Source organism: Lichenostomus cassidix, chromosome 5, assembly GCF_008360975.1.
Source record: "Lichenostomus cassidix isolate B80296 chromosome 5, HeHo_3.0, whole genome shotgun sequence".
NCBI classification, from domain to species: Eukaryota; Metazoa; Chordata; class Aves; order Passeriformes; family Meliphagidae; genus Lichenostomus; species Lichenostomus cassidix.
The window spans coordinates 15877603-15898605 of NC_139486.1; the positions used below are offsets into that span (position 1 = coordinate 15877603).

The 21003-nt window shown below is 42.0% G+C and overlaps 1 protein-coding gene across 6 annotated transcripts in view; it reads left to right on the forward strand.

The window, feature by feature from the left end:
* Positions 1–3348: 3348 nt before the first annotated feature.
* Positions 3349–21003, forward strand: part of TC2N (tandem C2 domains, nuclear) — a 29524-nt gene continuing 11869 nt past the window's right edge. The window contains exons 1-4 of one of the 6 annotated variants that reach the window (XM_085061535.1): positions 3349–3674; positions 12458–12603; positions 17177–17288; positions 17951–18184. In XM_085061535.1, coding sequence (XP_084917661.1) covers positions 17222–17288; positions 17951–18184 — 301 coding nt within the window. In that variant the 5' untranslated portion in view covers positions 3349–3674; positions 12458–12603; positions 17177–17221. Of the gene's footprint in view, positions 3675–3699; positions 3848–3954; positions 4051–12457; positions 12604–17176; positions 17289–17950; positions 18185–21003 lie in introns of those variants that run through there. The other 5 variants (XM_085061534.1, XM_085061539.1, XM_085061536.1 and 2 more) reach the window with 5 other exon arrangements.

Consider the following 21003-nt stretch of genomic DNA (forward strand, 5'->3'; position numbering starts at 1 on the left):
TAAGGCAAAACATAACAAGCCAGCAAATCTGTTTTCAAATTCACAGTACATCAAATCTGAATGAGATAAAGAGAATATCTAATTTGAACAGCAAAGTATCTCCATGTAATTGCTTGTCTAGGCATTGTAGCAACATTTTCCAATCGTACTGGACATTGTGCAATAAAGCTGTCCTTCTGCAGCTCTGTGGGAGGAGGCAACTGGCTGCAATCTCAGATGGTGGACAGAATTACAACAGGTAACGTTAAGAAAGTGTGATGTAAAACATGCATTTGATAAAAGGAGAAAATTAAAAATAATAGTCCCGGAATGAATTATAACAGCTTGCTTTAATGAAGTGTGTGGACCCCACCCGACATCTGTGGCAGAGGAGGGAAGGTGTCTGCTAAACCCAAAGGTTATGATGGGAATGGAAAAAAAACAGGCTCCAGCTGAGAACAGGACAAGGAAGATGAGGAAACAGTTTCATGTTTCTCCCAAAAAAACCTCAGGGGGCAAAGATTATTGCTGCAAAAACTTTAATGGTAGTAAAATCCTCTGGCTGCAGAAGTTGTTTATAACAAAGGTGTATTAACTGCTTAGAGACTTCAGCTGAAAAGTGTTCTGCTATTTCACTGAAATCTAAGTTGCGAAATCCTTTTTTTCCCTCTCAAAAAGTCTCTGCCTCAGAAAACTTAATTTAGTGGTCACACATGGAGTTTGGCTCTGAGCTGTTGTAGGCTGTGAGTTGGACTTGTCCTGATAACGCCCTGTTTTTAGGTCCTGATGGCTGAGCTCATCACTTGGCTATTGCAATATATACTGGAATTTGAGTCTGACCATAAGTACATCACTTGATGTTAGTTTCTGAAACGAAAATATTTCATAAGCAGTAGTGTTAGATGCTTGCTTGCTTGCTCTGAAGGATTCTCAGCTGGGAGAGAGCTGGGAAAGCTATTTGTAATCATCAGCTGTTTAATTTCATGTAATTCTTCATAAACTAGGCAAGAACTTCAAAGCAATTATGTTTCCCACTTTTGTGCTTAAAATATTTCAGTGTGCTCTGTGCAAACATTAATTCAAACTCTGAACCTCTTGATTTTAACATGGAAGTTGGCATGTCAGTAAGTGTGCACAGGTGGTGGGATCAGGTTTCTAATGCAAAGGATCACGAGGGAGAATTCAGTCTGGATTTATACAAAGCTGAAGCCTCCAGCAGCATTCCTGCTGAAAACTTTGTTCACTGGAGCATTTGCACAAAGTGAAGAAAAAGGGTCTTAATCTGCTTGAAAGTGTTTGCAGATGTAAATAATTACTCAAGATTTGTGTCAGTATTTACACATGGGGTTTTTATAGTTTCAGGTCTAGTTCCTAAAGTTTGAGGCCCAGAGACAATAATATGGACTCCTACTTGTAGCTACTTTCTTAGTCTTCTGGCTACTCCTCTTTCAACAAGAAAAATACTGGGAAGTTGTAATCCAATAGCACAAACAGGCTGAGCAACAAGTGAAAAAATCTGCTGTGCAGAGGTTCAAAACAGATGAGACAGGCCTCACTGGGGAATATGAGAGGTGAAGCATAGCCCAGACTAATAAATTCTCCTCTATTGGCCCTGCATGGGTCTGCTCAAGTATCTCAGCCCTGCCTTTCTGGAGCTGAGAGTGCTGTGGTTTGGCAGAGCCATCCAAAAGCAGCCCAGTTTAGCAGCTTGCTCTGAGCACTGGGGGTGCCCAGAGTGGAGGCAGCATAAGGAGTGGGAGCAGTGCAGGGAACCAGGAATTAGTGAGGATGTGTGGTTGCAATGACAGTCTGGAATGGTCACCAGAGGAGAGGGGGGCCAAGAGCAGGAGTCAGCCAGGCCGAGGAACATCACCAGGTTTCTCAAGCCAGGTTTAACTACAGAAAGATACAGCAGAGCATGGGCACTCTGGATGCAGCCAGGAGGCTGGCAGGGAAGGAAGATCATATTTTGCAGCTGATGGAGAGGTCTGAGGAGCAAAGAAAAGAGGTAAATTGGTTTCACTGCTGATCTTCAGACTAGATTTGTTTGGAACAAAAAATCTTATAAGGAAAGGGGGAGGTTTGTTTCCCATCCCAGCTAAAAAAATCACAGCCCAGCAATGCTCTCCCCCTCCATAAAAGATCAGGTTGTCCACATCCCTTACCATGCACAGCTGAATTTTGTGCTTATTGAAACAAAATTGCCAATTTTCAAGCAGCTGAAAGAAGACTGAAGGTGTGTCCCAAACCACCAAAAGAGCCACGGGGATGTGCTAATGGCCCCCCTCAAATTACAGGGCACAGTCTTGCCTTGATGAAGAGGGAAGGTCGAATTGCAAACTGTGTTTTTCCTTTAACTGCCTTGTCAAAAATACTGTTTTTAATGTCTTTTCATTCATCAGAGAGGCAACCTGCAGTCCCAAAGGATGGCTGCTACTGCACTGCAACTCCAGCAGCTGGAGAGCCACTCGAGCAGGACTGGAAGTTGAGAGCCTGAAAAACCCTTGAGCATGAAAATGCTGAGGTAACCTGATAGCAGCAAGCTGCATACAGGGGCCTTATCAGTAGTTAAACAACACACTTCTGTGAACAGTGAAAATAAAGCTGTTTAGTCACGTAAATTAATTCAGTGAGATGCCTTGAAATGTGTGCTTAATGTGCACCTCAGGAGGACTCACATAATTCTGGAAGCATACCAGGTTACTGGTATTTCTTTAAAACAGTGACCATACATAATCTCATGAGTTCTATTAAGAGGAATCAGAGCTTCTCTGCTATGTGATACTCAGAACTTGCAACTGGCTCAGTGCAGAGATGAACAGAGATGCTTTGTTAGCTCAAAATTTATGAGACTGTGCTTTTGGCAGAGGGTCTCTCTCCCCTTACAGTGGCTCTGGAGCTTGAAGTAGCTGTGTTACACTGCCTGATGACAGGCATGAAATTCTTAGTTAGCAGCAGATCTGTGGTGCTATTAAATTTAAAATGAAAAATATTGTAATGGAAAAACTACAGTCTTGGTGGATGAGGAATCCACCAAAGACTGCAAATCAAGAGCTATTAGGGCAACTGTGCAAAACTTGAATGACTGGAAATTTTAATGCTCTCAGAGTGTAAACAGCATTTCTTTGGGGAAATACACCCTTTTCTCTACTAATCCAGCACCACCTTATGCTCATACTTGACTCTTGGGGTATTTTAGCATTTCCAGTTATCAAAAACTAGAATCAGGGACAGACCACCTTGAGACTCAGAACTTTTCCTTCCTGCAAGGAAATTTCCAAACCAGAATTTCCTGCTGAAAATTCTGAACCAATCAACAGTGTGTGATCCCTAAATTACCCTATAAACTATGCACTCTCATGGCAGGGGCTTTCTCATGTGTCCATGGGAATGAGATCTAAAAGCCTAACTTGACACGAATCCGTATTCCAACTGGACATGCCGTTTTCTGAGAACACCGTAAAACACGACAAAATCGCTTTTTCTCTCTAAACCAGAACCTGGCTGCGCTTCTAGCAAAGCAGTGGCAGCCCTGGCACCGACCTGGCAGGTGTCATGGTCCAGCAACGCCCAAGAAGAGCTGCTGGCAGCCATTTGGAGAGAAGTGTGCCCCGGCGAGTAGCTGTGGTGAGTAGCTCTGGTGAGGAGGGAGAGTGGCAGGCCGGCGGGAAACTCCCCCCCGGCGATAGGGATCGGTGAGTAAGCGCTGCGGGCAGCGCACCTGGCGGGCGGCAGTGCAGTGCCCAGCGCGGAGGGCAGGCGGGGCGGCCGGACCCAGCGAGCGACAGCAGCGCCGGCACGGCAGCGGGCTCAGCCCCGGGAAGGCAGCTCCGCAGGGCACGGGGGCCGGCGGGAGCCCTCCCAGCAGGTACCGGGCCGGGCAGGGGCGGGCAGGGCCGGGCAGGGGCGGGCAGGGCAGGGCAGGACCCGGCAGGACCCCCTCCCGGGGCCGCGGCGAGCGCAGGGCAGCGCAGGGCAGCGGAGGCGCGGGAGCCGCACCGGCGAGCAGAGCGTGTGCCCCGCGGTGTCTGTGCTTCCTGCCGAGCGGCACGCTCTGGGGAATGCAGGCAGGTAGGGAAGCAGTAACTATTTGGAGTGCTGCGGAATTAAGTCTTCGTGTGAATTAGGTCCGCGATTCAGTTGTGCGTAGAACAGTTTCAGCGTGGTGTTGCTGTGTGGAAATGGCCTTGTAAAATTGGAATATTCTGTGTGGATTAACAGCGCACAGGCCGGTAATAGCTACTTAGATCGTCTTCCCTAGGAACACTTCAAGTAATTAGAGATGCCGTTTAGCCAGAACTCTGAAGGAAGTTGTGAATATAGCTAGACAGTTTCCCTCTGTATGGGATGAAATTAGCATCAGGAAATGCATTCTATTTACTGAAGTTATATCCTGCTGTATCCAAGAGCACTGCTGAAGCAGCAGGTATAATTGTGAGCCGTTTCAAGCAGTCCTGTTCACAGCTGTTGAATGTGTATCATGAAGCTGGATTCCTGGGTGTTTCAGATCACTCTGGTTATTAAACAGCAGTCTGAAATAAATACCATCTTTAATTTAGCTGGTCCTGTAGCTCTCCTTTGATGTGGAAACATGCCTGGTGTCTCATGTGTGATGCATTTCTCTAGATAAGAGAGAAAAGGTCGATATGGTGACCATTCCTACAATGCACACTTGCGGTCAGTGCTGCTGTAATTGTGTTGGAAGAGAACAAGATCTCGGGATGTCCACTGGCCTACAGCTAGTGCCTCCCCATCTAAACCATCCTGTGAGCACCTCGGAGGTGGACCCTTGCAGTCCTAACCCTCGGTGTCTGATCTGTGTAGACTCAGGTTTTTCTCATTGATACTTGCTGAATGCATTGAGGTTTGCTGCTTTATGAACCTTTAGTTTTTACAGTGTTGATTTGTTGGGTGTCCCAGCATCCAGAAGCGAGGTGTACCTTGATAAGTTGTTCTTGGAGAGCTCAAGTGTCTTTACATATCAGGGGATCAGGACCACTTAAAAACCATGCAGGGGAACACATTGCTATGCTTTTTGCCCCCCTTCCTATTCTTTCTACCTTTTGTCTATAGCTGTTAGACAGATGTGAAGAATCAAGTTCTGAATTTGCATCTGTCATTTCTCAAGAGAGTGCTAGATCCACAGACCTTTGTGCTGTTCTGGGTTGGTGGTCTCTGGCTTCTTACTTATGAAACTGTTTCACCTTGCTTTCAGTACAGAAATATTATTAGGTGAGCTGTGATCTTACAACTCGGTGGCTAGGGCATGAATCCAGAAGTGGGGAAGTTTAATTTCTAGTCCTTTTTCCAACTGTATGCTAAATAGTAAAATATGTATTTGCAGAATACATGTGGTTAAGCAATATTTAATTTCAAGAGAATTTATTTATTACCAAAGTGTCCCTTGATTCTTGCCAATAACTTATAAAAATGACACCTATTAAAAATGCTGCACCCAGAGGGTATGTTGGACTCCACAGATGTCACATGAATTCCACTACCCTCCCCTGCATTTAATTTAGATGATGGATCCCCAGGTGATTAATTCCTCTTTCTTCTTATGCTGTGGAAAGAATGAATGTGGGCAGGATTGTTCAGTCAGTCATGTGTGTAGGCTATTAATCTACAATGTTGGAAAAAAACTTTAGGCACTGGTCTCTTTTTCTTTGTCCTAAACCTCAGGCTGAGTTGTTTCACTTGTTTGTTCTGCCACTTGTTTAGTATCAGCTGATTTCCTTTTTGCTCATCCTCTGTTCATGGCATTCGTAGGTGGTTTAGTTTCAGTTGTAAGTTACTCTAAATGCACTCCTCAGGGTTGTGGCTTGGCTGTGAAAAGAGCTGTCCTGCTCTGGCTCCCCATTTTCCTCACTGCATTCTGACCCCACCTTGTGCAGTCAACCTCAGGGAGAGTTGGACAACTACTTTATTTTTTTTCTTTTTTTTTTAAGAAAATAGTTGTTTATTTTGGTCATTTAATTTTGTATCTAATCAGTGAGCTGGGCCAGCTCACTGTGCAGCTGCATGTTTACTGGATCCTGTGGGAATGGCTATTGGCAAGGCAGAGCTGAGCTGCCCCTCTGGTAGCAGCCAGCACTTTAAGCAAGTTTGGAACAGGCAGAAGCAGCCCCCATGTGTGTGGGCAGAGCCAGAGGAGCTGCCTTTTCAGGACAGCCTCAACTAGGAAGCCAGGCTTTGGCTGGCTTAAGCCTTCTGTCTTCATGTCAATCCTACCTGCTGTGGCTTATACCAGAAGTACCCTTTGACTGTGGTGGAACATTTATTGAACTTCTTTGCTTGATTAAGATGTTGTTTACTTCATTCAGTGAATTTCATATGATGCATATCCTGACTTACTGCTCCCCTCTTTGGACTCTTGTTTAATTTTATAAAAGACTGACTATGTTTACTCTGAATTGCTATCTCCCAAGATACCTTAAATCTGGTAAATATTCCCCCTAATCTAAGTAGGACAACACCCAATCTCTGTCAGCAGAGAACTTCAGATGTCATCTCTTTAAAGTGAAAGGCAGAGCAAGCTCTGATTGGAAGTAGAGCAGTCTCTGTTTGAGTTAAGCCATGTTGTCATTCTAGTTAGTAATGCTGCTAAGGCTCCATCAGAAATTGCTTGTGCAGAGAGAAGTTAGGTTGGTAGCCTTTTGCAGCCAGGATGGATCTTCATACCTAAACTGAGAAGCCTCATGTTGGGAAGAGGTTCAAAACCTGTATTTGCTTGAGCTTCTCTGTGTTCCATTATATTTTTTACTGATCTTAATACATCAAACCATGCAGAATTAGTGAGGATACTTGTCTTAAGCTTAGTATGAGTATTTGTTTGCCTGTCATTGCAGCTGAAGTTTACACTGTTTCAGTGCCAAAAAAAAAAAAAAAGTCGTCAATCTGGTGCTTATCTTTCCTGTAAATTGTACCCTGGTGATTTTGTTTTGAATCTTTGTTTTTCAGTGATCTAATAGCCACACTTAAACTGGAGAGAACAGATAATTAGGTCCCAAATGAAGACTGTTGATGTTTGGGGAGCCCTTGTGGTCATTGCAATGGCCTGAAGAGTGAGTTCTGCAGATGCTCAGATGCTCCTGTGGCAATTAAACCAGTTTTGAAATCCAGAAAAAGCAGTCTAGAAGGACTATGTCCCAACGACTTTGAAACCTCTGTGGCACTCCAATAATTTGTCACCTATGTTTTGGAGCCTGGGACCTGGCTGTGGGCTGATGCAGGGTGCTGCAGCCTGGGCAGGAGTGCCTCAGCTTTGGCTGAAGCATGGAGAGCCAAAGGCTGCCTGATTTTTGTGGGACAGCCTCATGATAGAGCTGTTGAAGGGCTCCTTCTCCCTGAGGAATGCAACCCCTCTCTCCTACAGAGTTCTCATGCCTCCAGGCAGAGGGGGCTGGATGTGGCTTAGCCCACCCTGCTTGTTGAAGCTGGCTCAGGTGGTTCATGTGGCCAGAGATGGCCCAGCCCTTGACCAGGGCTTGGCAGGGGCTGGAGAGGGCACATAAATGCAGAGCTGTGGTGGAATTCTCTGTACAGAGTTCAGGCATTCAGTCCACTGTGTGTGAACATCTTCCAATAAGGAAAGTGCCTGCCATGCAGAGAGGAGGGTTAGTCAGGACAAGGTTTAAAAGTCACTTGAGCAGTGCCTTTGTGGTTAGTGGTACAAAACTGGTACAAAAGCAAGTTGTGCCTCCTGTTTCTGAGAGGAATTCTGTTGTTTAGCACTCCTAAGTGACAACAAAACATTCTCAAGACCAGTTTCATTTTGCAGTACAGGGAAATTCTAAAACTTTTCATTGTGGGTTGGACTTGTTGGGGGTTTTTTTCTCCATTATTTAGTTTTGCAAAAGGGGATTGTTGGCCTCTGGATTGGGAGCTCTCTGTGACTTTCCCATTCTGGTTCTCTGTCTTCTCAGCAGCGACCAGAGTTGCAAAAAAAATTTCTTCCATGAAGCCTTAATCAGAACATCTGCCTAAATTAGCCTGGTTTTCATTCCATTCAGTGGTCCAAGTACTTCCAGATCTAGTTGCACCAATGTGTGAAATCATGGATCCAAAATGTCTTAGGAAGAGTGTTGATTTAAACTCAATAGCATTAAAAAACACCCCATACATTTATGGTGTAGCTATTTTTCACTGTGTTGTTAAAAAATTCTGTCCTAAGGGAAAAAAGGGAATGGTAGCTTCATGCTGCCAACTTCTGCTCTCAGGACCTCTGTCTCCTCAGAAGGGAGTGGAGCCCCACCACCATGTCCCAGAGCTGTAGCAGCATTTGGCCAATAATGATTGGGATCTTAGATACTGCCATTAAATTGAGACTGTTTTGATTTCTGCTTTTTTCTTTCTCCCAGTGTCTGTGCAAACTCCTTGAAAAATGCCTCTGTTACACAGTGCCTGGTTAGCACTCATCTGCCTGGGCAGCTGCCAACAGCTCCAGCCAGTACAGCTCTCCAAGAGGCACTGCTGGGGCTGTTAAAGTGGTTCTGGGTCTCTTGTCTGGGTGGATTTAATGCAAAAAGTAATAAATAGTTGTACCTTATAAAGACAGTATCCTAGACTTTTATTTCAGTGTGTGTTTAGGCAGCTTCCTGAGCTCAGTACACATGCCCTGCAGAGCCACACTCCCAATCTGGTTTGGATTTGAATTAATTAAAATCAGTTCACATTTCCTGTTCTTGATTCATTCATTTAACCTGTTTTCATATATGAAATGTACTTGAGTCACCTTTCCTTTTTTAATCTCAGCCATAGTCTTTTAGCATTCATCTGTACAACTTACATGTTTCCCTCCTCTCACCACTGTATAACTGGTTATACAGTGACAGTGTGGAGCAGAACTGCTGAACAGGGAATCTTCGTCCATTGGAAACTCCAAAATTGACAAGATTTTTGTTTTCATCGTGAACCAGGATAATAATTATGTGTAAAATAACTATTAAAAAACTGCTTCACCTAAAACCAAGCGGTAGCTGTGTGTGCACGTGTGTATGTATATAAGAATCAGTCTTCACTCTTGTTTTAATGGTAATGAAACTATTTTTCCATGCAAACTGTTTGGGTTTCCTTCTCTCTTGCTTTCTTCCTTTCTTCCTTCCTCCCCATCCCTCACCAAAATTGTCAGGAAGAGCTATTTGCATTTATTTACATTAGCTGTCTGGGTGTTATATGTGTATCCATGTGTTTTCTGTATGGCTCTGTGGTCATGGCAGCAGCTGAGAAGTCCTGAATGCCATTTAATGCAATTTTCAGTGTTGCCATTGAGTTGGTATCCAAGGGCCATCTTTTCAAAACGAGACACATTTAGCCATGTTAGGGAACTCCACAGGCAGATGCTCTTGCCTAAAATACCTTCTTCTTGGCAGTCCTGATGAAAAATGAATCCAGATGTTTCCAGTTTTCTTTGGTATCAGAGCTATAGAAGAACTGCAGACAGTTCTATTTTCGTGGTTTCTTGGCATTAACAGCAGAAAGAGAAAAAAATTGAATTAAAACCTGACACAGAATACATAAAGTCTTAAGTTTTAAGTTAGATTATAAAGTAACAATTGGTGATTGTAGTGATTTGTTCCTAATCTGCTTAGAGCAAAGGACTTATCTTATGTTGAATTCCTTCCATGTTCTGATCAAAAGCCAAGTTCTTTTTACAGATATTTTAGTCTCTTCAGCTTTCTTTTCTGGTGTCCTGACTTCAACTCTTGCTTTGCCGTTTTCCATCTGAATCCAGAACGGTCTGCAGTCCAACATAATGGATTTATTCATTTGTGTTTGCTGTCCCAATACATACAATATTGTACATTCTTGTCCAAGTCAGTGAATTTATCTTCAGTTCACAGGAACAGTGTTGTCAGTTCAGTAATTGGATAAATTGGTAACTTGCCTAATGCAGCATTAGCAAGAAACACTATATCAACTTTTACAGCTCAGAGCATAGGGGATTCAGCATATTAAAACCCCAAGTTTTAAGCTTTATCATGGGATAGATTTGCAATGTTTCCTTCATAATTCACATATAAATCTCACGTAAGAAAAACTGGTTCAGATTTACAGAATTTTTTCTTTTGGCCCTTGTAAATTATATTATTAATCTTTTGCATACTGGGGTAGGATTGGATTAAGCCTGCATTTAAGGGCTGCAGGTGCAAGGCTATAATGCTGAAGCAGAGTCAGGGTGTCCCTGGGGGCTGTGTCAGAAGGACAACTTTGGATCCTGTACTCATGCCAGGGTTTGTTCCCCTTCTCCAGGGGGTGCCTGAAAAGCAGAAGCAGTTGTTCCTGCAGCACAATAGCTCAAGCACACACACCTGCTCAGCTTTATTTTTCTTCGGGGAAGTAGGCAGGAGCAATTAGTTCTTTTTTGTGATGTACTCTGGTGCTCTGTGCCTGAGCTGCATGTGCAGATGCACTGAAAGCCATTTGGCCTCCAGGCTGGAGCCCTGGGAAGAAGCAGCTGCTGAGCTGAAAGAGACCACAGCTAGATTGCACAAGTGATATGTAGGGTTCAGCTCAGGCCCTGCACGAAGAGAGACATACATTAGATCATCTTTGTCTGGGCAGAGAAGCTGGAGGGAGAAGGGAAAGCTGGAGTGGGACACAGCATGATCTTTCAAAACTGCATGAGGGAAAATGTGGCTGCTCCAGGAGAAGCTTCTGCTGTGGTACAGTCAGAGCCAGACCTCATTAGCAAGGGAGCATGCAGAGCAGCTCATGGGCTCACAGTGAGTTCTGCTTTTACTGCTATGGCAAAACCTAAGCTGAGAACTGAGGTGTTCTTCTTTCCCTCAAAAGAAGCTTGCTGACATCAAATAATATTTTGTACAGTTGTCACATCCTGACTGATAGCAGTCCTGCTGATTACAGGAGTTTTAAACTTTACCTGCAAGTGTTACTTCTAGGAGAGCCCAACAAACAGTATCTTACCTGAACACCATAGCAGTCACCAAAGGCAGTGTGGGGAGGCTGTCTGCAGGCTCCCACCTTCCTCCTCTTCTTCACTTGCTCAAAATACAGCCAGGAGGATGCAGAGCCAATGGTGGACCAGTGACAATTTGGAATGTCAATACAGTGCTGTGAGAGCAAGAGCAATCTTGCCCTTACAAGTGTTAATTAATGGAATATTTTGACACCTCAGATTAGCCTGTGATATTGTTGAGCCTGAGATGCATAGTTCAGTTGAGGTATCAGCCTGAGTGAAACTGGTCAGAGAAGCAGGATAATGTTTTGAGAAGAGCTGTACAAAACTGACTAGAATGGTGTAAAACCTTCAGGTTTATACTTGTCTACATGACTGCCTTCGGTCAATTTACCTGAAGCAAATTACAAGAGAAGATTAGATCCTAATATTTTAAGTTCTGAATGAAGAGATACTATTTGTAATTAATAATATAAACAATATTGCAAAGACATAAAAAGGGAGGGGGAAATTAAGCTGGAGATAGAGTTAAAATATTAGTAGTTAAAGAAATTAGCTATTGGAATATTTTCTGAAATAAAAACATGTCTTTCTCCTAAAGTTGCTTACTGTAGTGCAACTGGTTGAAATCTAGTGTCAGAAGCTGAGGAGAGTGGAACAAGAGCTCATAATGGGCCTTCTGCTCATCAAAAGAAAAAATCTGCTTTAGCAAACTGTGAGTGAGAGGAGGTTGCAGGACAGGACTGTGACAGTTCAGACCCATGACCTGTTCCATTCAGTTTCCTGTTTTTGTGATCCCTGAAAGGAACCCATAAAACTTCCCCTGGTGGGCTGCTGTGTCATCACTTTACCAGCATGGGAAGGTGCTTCCTGTGCCTGGGCAGTTGGTGGTTTGTTTGCATCACGGAGTGTGACTTTACCATCTATTTCTGTTACCCGATTCAAGTAACTGCTTAAACAGCACTGGGAGCCTCTTTGCCCCAGGAAACTGTGCAATAGTCTGTCACAAAATCTCCATTAGCTAAACTAGGTTAACGATGCATGGTTTTCTCTTCAGTTTTAAATATGTAATTGCACTCTTTTTTTAATTTGCTGGACTGGGAGAGTTTGGCATCTCTTCATTGTGTTTCTGTTGAACTGTTTGTAAGCTGCATCTCACAAGAATGCCTTTCTGATTGTGTCTTTCAAAAGCCTTCCATAACTTCTCTTTTTCTGTTATTTCAGTGTCTTCTTTGTGATCCACTGCTTTCAGGGTGAAATCCCTTTCTCTTTCCAGGCACAAAAAAAGAGAAAGCCTTACATTATCTTAATTTCCATGGAAAGCAGAAGAAATGGAATAATCTCTGCATGCAAATTTCCAGAGCTTTCTTGCTCTTCAAGAGTTGTGGCTACAAGTAGAGAAGGAAGGTGTTTGTACACACATACCCACCCACTAGTTACTGCAGATATCACTGTTGCATGGTTCTTCCAGAAATGGCTATAGAAAGGAGCTTTTTATCATGCACCTGGTAGGTGTGTGTTGGCATGACATTTTTTGTTTCCTTTTTTTTATTCCTGCAGACAACCTGCTGTTGCTGAAGTTTATAGTGAATGGAAACAAAAGCTGTATCCTCTCTTTTCACATGCTCAGACCCACTTGAAGTATTTGAAGTCTCTCCTGTGTGGGTGGTACAAGTCAGACCTGCCTACAGTCCCCAAAAAAACAGGTGGGTTTTTTTAAACTGTGGGCTTTGTTAAGTGTAGGTGGGTACATGTGCTCTCCTTGCTGCTATAGTAGCAAAGTACCTGGAGGCAAATGTCTCAAAGCTATTTAGGCTGTTTTACTAGTGCTGGGCAGTTTTGAGATGCAGTGGTCACCAGCCACCCCTCTTCAGCTGAAGAGCTGTGCTGAGAGGGGTGCACAGCTCCCAGAGACTCTCCCCCAGAAGCAAAACCACAAAACAGCTGGCTGTGGAAGTTAAGCCTTTGGCAGCATCTACACCATCAAAAGATAATCCCTCTGACCTGCATCAGAAGCAGCTTTTGCTGTGCTGTGCTCCTGTTAAACATCTGGAGACCTGAGCTGGTGCTGTTATGCTCTCTGAAGGATTTATATGACTGGAATTGATTGCATCTTCTGGATCCAAAAGGCAGAAAGTCACAGGGTAGCACGAACAGGTAGCATAAAGGTGTTGTAAACAGGGTGTTTGGCTGAGGTGTGAACTAGCAAGCTTGAGCTCCCTTTCTCCAGAAGGCAGATCCTCAGATGTTGCAAAGTGTCCTGGCTCCACTGGTGTTCCTGGAGTTGTAGACGCTTATGTCATTCGAAGATCTGTCCCAAATGCTTTATAACAACTGATGATCCCTATTTCCACATATTTTGTTTTACACATCCTGCTGTGTGAGAGCTTACTGCTACTAGAATTTTGCTGTGGTGTGTTTCTAAAATGCAGATCTGAGAATGCATTGTATACATTTATGACTGGCAATAAATCTCCAAATGTTTGAAACCACTGGTTTAGCCAGCTTTCCCTGTTTGAGAACAGCTATTTCACCTTTGTTTCTACTGTGTAGTTATAAATGTGTTACCTGTTCAACTCCTGAGGAGCAGTGCTGTGACTAAATGCAGTAAAATCCACTGGCAACCTAAAGACTTGTTACAAAACACACCCTTTCCTCAAAAGGCAGTAAAGACCTGACATTACTTTTCAGGCTGCTTTCAGCTTTTAATATTTAATATTGGGATCATCCGTTTTCTATCATGTTATTTTTATTTAATGAGTTGTTGAAAATATTTACTTTCCTCTCCAAACATCTCTGTCTTGTAATTGTTCTGGAGGCATCTGGAACTAAAGTCTTTGATACTCTGTTTATCTGATTTTAGCTCAGACAAAATTTCTTTCGGAGGAATCTGGAAATGATTAAGATAATTTATGTTTTCCATCTAAACCCATTAAAATAATAGTGATTATAATTCTCTAGGCTCAGTGTATGTGTGTGGTTAGGTTTTAAACTCTGTCGTTTCCAGGATGTTCTAATAAGGGTGACGCTTTTTTTGCTTTACTGTGGAAGTTCTCTTGCTCATTTACATTTGGTTATCTTGCTTTGGCTTGATACTGGGAAGAGAGAAATGAAATGGCTTACTGAATTTGGTGAAAAACACTGAGAAAGAGAGAATTTGACACCAGAGTGACAAGATCTGGGTTCAGTTCCCTCTTTTGCAAACTGATTTCTCTATCTCTGTTTTTTGTCTGAAAATGAGGGATAATTCTCTTTCCCCCCATCCTTTTCTCAGTTTAGACTCTCAGAAATGGAGGATGTCCTCCTTATGTGCATTTTGCCTAACAAAAACTGATCCCAAATATAGAGAAAGTGTCAAGGAGTCATAACTTCTTGTTAAGATGGATGACATTGCTGGGAAGTCAGTACTTTGCGATTTGGTGATGCACCTAACAAATGTCTCTACAGTTCTGATTTGTTTCATAAATGTGTTCCCAGATAAATTCATGTTAGTACAACCTTTTAACAACTGTTAAATTATATACTGAGAATTTTTGGGTAACCAACACCAGAAAAAGGATCTGGCATGTGTGATAAGTTTAACCTTTGATAGAAATGTCAACTTCTGTCAAGTTCATTAAATACTTGCTTAGTCTTCTACAATATTTTTGTTCATTTTCAGTTAATAAAATGTACAACAGAACCTCCTAAATTTCTTTTTCTCCTACATGGTTAAGAGCAAACTTTTGCATGCAGTGAAAGTTGTATAAATAACTGTAGGCAGCTTACAAGATACAGATACAAGAAATTATATTAACTGGGAGCCAAACCATCTCATTTACTGCCAGGATTGCTCAAACCAAAAAACCAACAATATTTATCACTGTAGTCTAATTAAGTGAATTAAAACTTTTAAAAGTAATGCAGACCAGCCATGTTGAGATTCCATGAATAAAGCAAAGTGCTCTAAGCAGAATGAGGGAGTACTATATCTAGATGGCCTGTCCCTCAGCAAATGCTGTCTAAAACTTGAATGGAGGCTCTAAGATATGTGTCTATATACTTTGGCATTTGTTGTTGATATTACCTTGCCTATTGCTAAAGAGCAATCTGTAATCTGTACTCTTCTTTACAGTTTGCAGTGATCAATTGCTTTATATTTGTCTTCTGGTAGAAGAAAACTGTATGAACATATATTAAAAAAATATGCTAATAAAAAAGCTGATGGTTAAAGACTATCACAGCTGACTTGGTGTTAGTGTGAAAAACATGGTCTTTTTTAATGATAGAAGAACAGAAGGTGTAGAACTGCATTATTACTGCTATATATCCGTAATACCCATATGAAGCCCTTTCTTTCTAGGTAAGGCACTCATCCCTGTGAAGGAAAGGCAGCTGTTTGTGACAGATGATTTCCATTTGTTTATTTGCTCATATAATGGTTCCAGCTAAACAATTCACTACCATGAACTGAATTTTCTCTGATGCAGAAAAACGAATTTTTCCACTTTATGTAGCTAGAAAGTAGGGCAGTTCTAACATTTTAGTTTCTTCACCAGTAGCGAATAAATTCAATCTGGACATTTAGAGATAAAAGTCTGTTTTGCCTGTGCAAACTGCCACTGAGGCTTAGATACCATTGTTGCAAAGCTTAGAGCAAACAGAGCAGCTGTTTCAGTCCAGTTTAAACATGGTGAACAAGAGTGAAGCATATTAACTCCAGCTGTGTACTGATAACAGCTGGGGAGGAAAATCACTGCAAGGGAACCCTAAGTAAATTAGCAGCCTTAGCTATCATGAGTGTGCCTCCAAGGGAGGAGCAGCAATGAAAATCTTATCCTTAGAACCACAGAGAATTTAATAAGAAATTCCCATGCCTCCTTTTGTGCTTCTGTAAAGATGCAGAGCAGGTTCTGGAGCTGGTGGCATTGCCTCTGAAGATTTTTGATGCAGATCTCATGCTGTACTTACACTCATGGGCAATTTTAAGATCAAGGCAAGTACTGAGAGAGGGATTCTGTGCAGAGTAATGGTGTCTGAGTTAGGTGAAGTGTCCATAGGTTAGTATCTCCACTTGATATCTACAGAATTTTGAGGGGCTTTTAATGAAGGAAAAATTTGGGGGATATTATAGTTATGTCCAGGGAATTTGTGTGGTTGTCTAGCTGTTTCTGAATACACAAAGAAAATTACAGCACTGTTCAAGCTGAAGATGGGATGGTTTCTGTGTTGGAGCACAGATGCTTTCAGAAATTTCTTGCAACTAAAATAACTAAGCAAACATGTCAATTTTTCATTTTTTGGTAAAATTGCATGTTTTCCCTGTGCTTTCCCCCTCTATCTTACTTGTCGTCTTCTCCATCCCAACCTATGTTCATGTTCTGGTTGGTGTCTTCTAACCTTCTCAGAGTTAGACTCGTGTCTTGGGTATGTTCTGCTAAGAACCTTGTGTACTTTAGGTGGATGTGAAAGGAGTAGACTTAGACTGCTAAAGTTTTGGACAGGAGGCAACGCAGCTGTCTGTGTCCCTCTGAAAAGAGAACATAAGGATATGAATAAAGACATTTAAATGAGGCCAGTTAGCATTGTCATAAAGTTCTTATAATGTCAACCAGCTGTTAGAGACTTGTTCTCATTCTTTTGTAGATTACATGCCTCTTATTTTGCTAAAAGTCAGCGTGCTCCATTTCTGTGTGCACAGCAAACAATTATATAATAAACCAGGTCTTCAGTTTCATGTGTATACAATTATGAGAAAGCAGTAGTTTCTCAAAGAAGGCAATTTTGGCATGATTCATAAAGCCTGTTGTCAAGTTAAAAGTATGGAGTATGTCGAGTGAAAAATGTAAACATGTATAGATGTATGTGAAAATAGTAGGGAGTGAAAGAGGATAGGAGAAACGTGAACAAGGGAAACAGAATTAAAAACACATCTTGCAAATTATTTGACAATACCACATCAAAACAGCTGTGAAGCTGAGTAAACTCCAAAGCCCAGTGGCACACACAAATGTGAGGAGAATTTTAATGTTTCCAGAAGACAGGGACCTGTCTGAGTGGATCACTGAAAGTATTTGAATGCCATATGTTAAAATTATCTCTTTCCTTGTGCTTTAATATAAAAGTGATTTGTCTCAGTGAGAGAAATCTGATGGCTCTGATCCTTTTATGACTGAAGTAACTTTCTCATTGATCCTGGGATGGAGTCCAAAAAGCAATTGCATATTAAATAGCTGATAATATTGCATTCTGATTTCAGTTACTCCCATCTACTATGGTTTGTTTTATTGTATTTTTCAGGTTTGATAGCTGCACTGGATCATCTAAATTGTAACACTGAAAACAATGGCAACAGAATGTATAAAAACCTGCTGTAAATGGTGCTTCTGCATAGACAAGGAAAATAATGATCGTGAGTTCTGACACAACGAGGGTTTAATAAAAGTTTTGCTGTTTCATTAGTGATGAGTTTTCCCATTAATAAAATGACTGTGTTACCCCTGATAAACTTGATTTCTCTTACAACATCCAAAATTGTTTCCATACCTCCACTTGGAGATTGAACAGTTGCTTGTTATTGTTATGAATTGGAACTGAGAAATAGCACTTGTCTGAAGTCTGCTCTTTGCAGTCTACAATACTGTCCAAAAAAGACAGCTTTTTTACCCAAGGTTGTGTAAAGGTCTTGTATCTTCCAAACTCTCAGAATTTGAATGCTTTTTTTTTTTTTTTTTAACTGTGGATATTTTTAACTGTGTTAGAATTCTCATTGGTGTCTTGTTTGTTTGCAGAACTCTTCTATGATACAAGGGTAGCTTTTGTGAAAATTCACTTATGAGGAAAATAGCTATAAATATAGAAGCTTGGGCAACAAAGAGTTTGGATCAGTACAGGTGTCAGGAGGATGGATGTCTTTTCCTAGTGCTAGTCCTGAATGCTGTAAAACTGAACACTAGCAGCTGTTAAGTAATGTATCAAGCAGAGATACTATTAAATAAAAGAGATCTGTTCATAGTATTATTCAAAAATTAATGCACATGTGAACTGTCTGTTTTTCTTGCTCTTTATTTTTAGCAGTTTCCATGGTGCAGGAATCTGAAGCAGTAGCTGCAAGCAAGCCAACTATTGTAGAGAAGCCTCCATTGTCTTCTGTGTCAGTAAAGCGTCAAGTTGGCTGTTCTGAGGATTATTTGCTTTCTAAACTGCCCCTGGATGGTCAGGAGGTACCATTTGTGGTCCCTCCATTCAAACTGGCTTATGTGCAGCCGAAGAACCTTCCCAGTATCTCACATGCTGGAGGGATTAAAGGTAAAATACAAACACTATTGCTGAAATAGTTGTTTAGCTTCTGCTGCTCTTTGAAAGTTGTAAAGTATTCCTACTGAAAACATATGTTTGCAGGACTTTCCTAGAAGACTGGTCTTGTTTCAAAGAATCATAGAATATGCTGAGTTGGAAGGGACCCACGAGGATCATAGAGTCCAACTCCTGGCCCTGCACAGGACACCCCACGAGTCACACCATGTGCCTGAGAACATTGTCCAAACACTTCTTGAACTCTGTCAGGCTTCTGCTGTGACCACTTCCTTGGGGAGCCTGGGGAGCCTCTTTCTTTTCTCCCTGGACACCCAGAGAGGTTTTGGGAAGTATGTTATCCCCCTATGAATCTCTGATATTGCGTGAATAAAACTGAATGGAAGGATTGCACACCGGTGCTCATATTCAAAAGTAATGGAAGACACTTAAAGGAAACAGAATCTTTAGAAAGAATTTATTGGAGACAAGGAAAGATCTAACACATCCACAGCATCCAGATCTCTTAAGTAAAAGGAGGAGGGTGTTATGGCTTTCATGGTTAATATTCTGGTATGTTTTAACACACTAACAAATCTCCTTTTTCAAATTTTGCCAATAGATGATATGTGCTATTACTTGTCAGAATTTTTTGTCCCTACTATTTCCTGCTCTTTTTGCTGCCTTTTGGAAGGCACTGGGGCACAGATCTCCTGTTAGGAGATTTCACGATACTATTGATTGTTTGCTTCACGGCAATCTTGTTCTTCAACCTCTGTTAGTCCCATACTCAAACTGCCAAAATTAGGCACGTGCAATTCAGACACTGTGGCATTTTGAGAGGACAGGATCCTGTCCCACTAACGTGAGTTATACAACATATGCTACTGTTAAGCTCTTAGTCTTGCCAGGAGATGCACAGAATTAGAAAAGGGAAATTTTGGCACAGGGACATACCTGAAAAGTTGTTTCCTCTAGGACTGCTTTGCCCCAAGGACGTGGTAAGCTGGTAGTATGTTCTTAGTCCCATGTGACTGTATTTCCTTTCTGAAGGTGAAAACCCTGATAACTGAAAGAAGTCAACCACATATTGCATAATAACTAATGCAGTACTAGCTAACTATTTTGTGTTTGTGTGGTTTTATTCCCACTGTTCCCTCTTCCCCCCTGGGTCCCTGCTGTTGCTTCTTTCCTGCTCCTGCAGGACTATTACCAAACTTCCTCCCCACCCACTGCTGCATGTACCATTGGCACCACAGCCAAGCTAAGCAGCCTAGCAGAGCTGTTCAGTACAGGTTGGCCATTCTGTGCCCCATCTTCTAGTGGATTTTATTTGTGAGGGCTCACCAGCCATTAGAGGCAACTGAAGAGCTGGAGGTAGAAGATGTGAGGCCCCCCCTCGTCTCTGAGCCTGATCTCCCCACTCACTTGCTATTGCAGTAGCTAGTTCTTGTAAGTCCATAGTTGGATATGCTATGGAAAAGCAGGACATGCTTCTGACAATCCCCTTTTTTACTGGGTCTGGGTTTAGGCTCTGCTGTGCTTAGTCCTATCTCATCCTCAAGATACTGTACAGAGAAATTCACCAAGGACTCTGAGTCATGGGTGTTCTCCAGAGAGAAGATGTGTCTTACAGCCTTTAGATGAAGGTTTTTTGTTCACGCTGTTCTGCACAATCTTAACAGTCAGCGACTTGTCTGCATTGAGAATTCTGCTTCTGGATCATTTTTGAGGGACCTAGTGTAAAGAGTGACCCTTCGGCTATAAGCTGGTACATTTGGCAGGATGACCTGACTCTTCAAAATTGTCTCTCTCGAGCAAATATTTTAAATTCTTGAAGAAGTATTTGAGAAGTGGCTCTTGGGTCAAGTAGGCAACTTTCATTTCTCTTTCCAAATATAAATATTAAATTTTTTTAAGTACAGCTTTTTAACCCTCATTAAAGTTGTGTTTAAAAATGCAGGGTTTACTTTTTAGGGAGATTTATTAAATACAGTGAAGTGTGCTGTCATTCTTTCTTCACATTAGCCAAAGCACCGGCATACTCAAAAAATGTGTTTAGAGTACTTTTTGCTTAGACTATTATTAAATATCTGTAGAAGTCCAAGTTCTGCTCTGAGTTCCACTCCATTTTCTGTGCATGTCTGGCCATTTTCCTTCAGTGAAACAGGACATGTTCAGTGTTAGCTCTTGGCAACCTTTCTGGAGGCAATTAAGTTCTGGCAGCCTTTCTCTTCAGTGCTCACTGCAGTGTGTCTCATGCTCTCTCAGAAATAAGCTAGCAGGAAGAAGTGTGCTCCTGGTCTGGAACACTGGATTTTCCATCATCTGCTGTGTAGCAACTCTTCGTGGCCTCACTTCTAGCTTTCATCCTGATTTACGTCATGCTCAGGCCCATTGTGCTTGACTTCTTGCGCTATCACCACTCATGTTCCACCTCAGTGGTTTTGTTTTTTACCTTACTAACACATGCAGGACAGGACTCTTGAGCAGTGATAGTTTGCCTCTTATAGTGCAACAGAGTTGCAGAACTGAAGGCAGAACTTTATTGCAGGGTAAAGAACTTTATTGCAGGGTGAAGAACCTTTCAAGAGATAGGTTGAAGTCCAGGGAGGTGAAGGGAAGGAATCAAATACCAGAGTTTGGCAGAATGCAGGTCAGCCCATTCTTTAATGTGCTGTTAAATAGGGCTTCTTTTCACTCCAGACAGTAAAGAACACTACAGCAGTGTTCTTCACTGTTTTGCTGACCAAGACATACATGTTTTTTCTGAAATTATTATGGTCTGAGTAAAGGGGTGGGGTTCAAACATTCTCAGATAGGTCTACTTATGA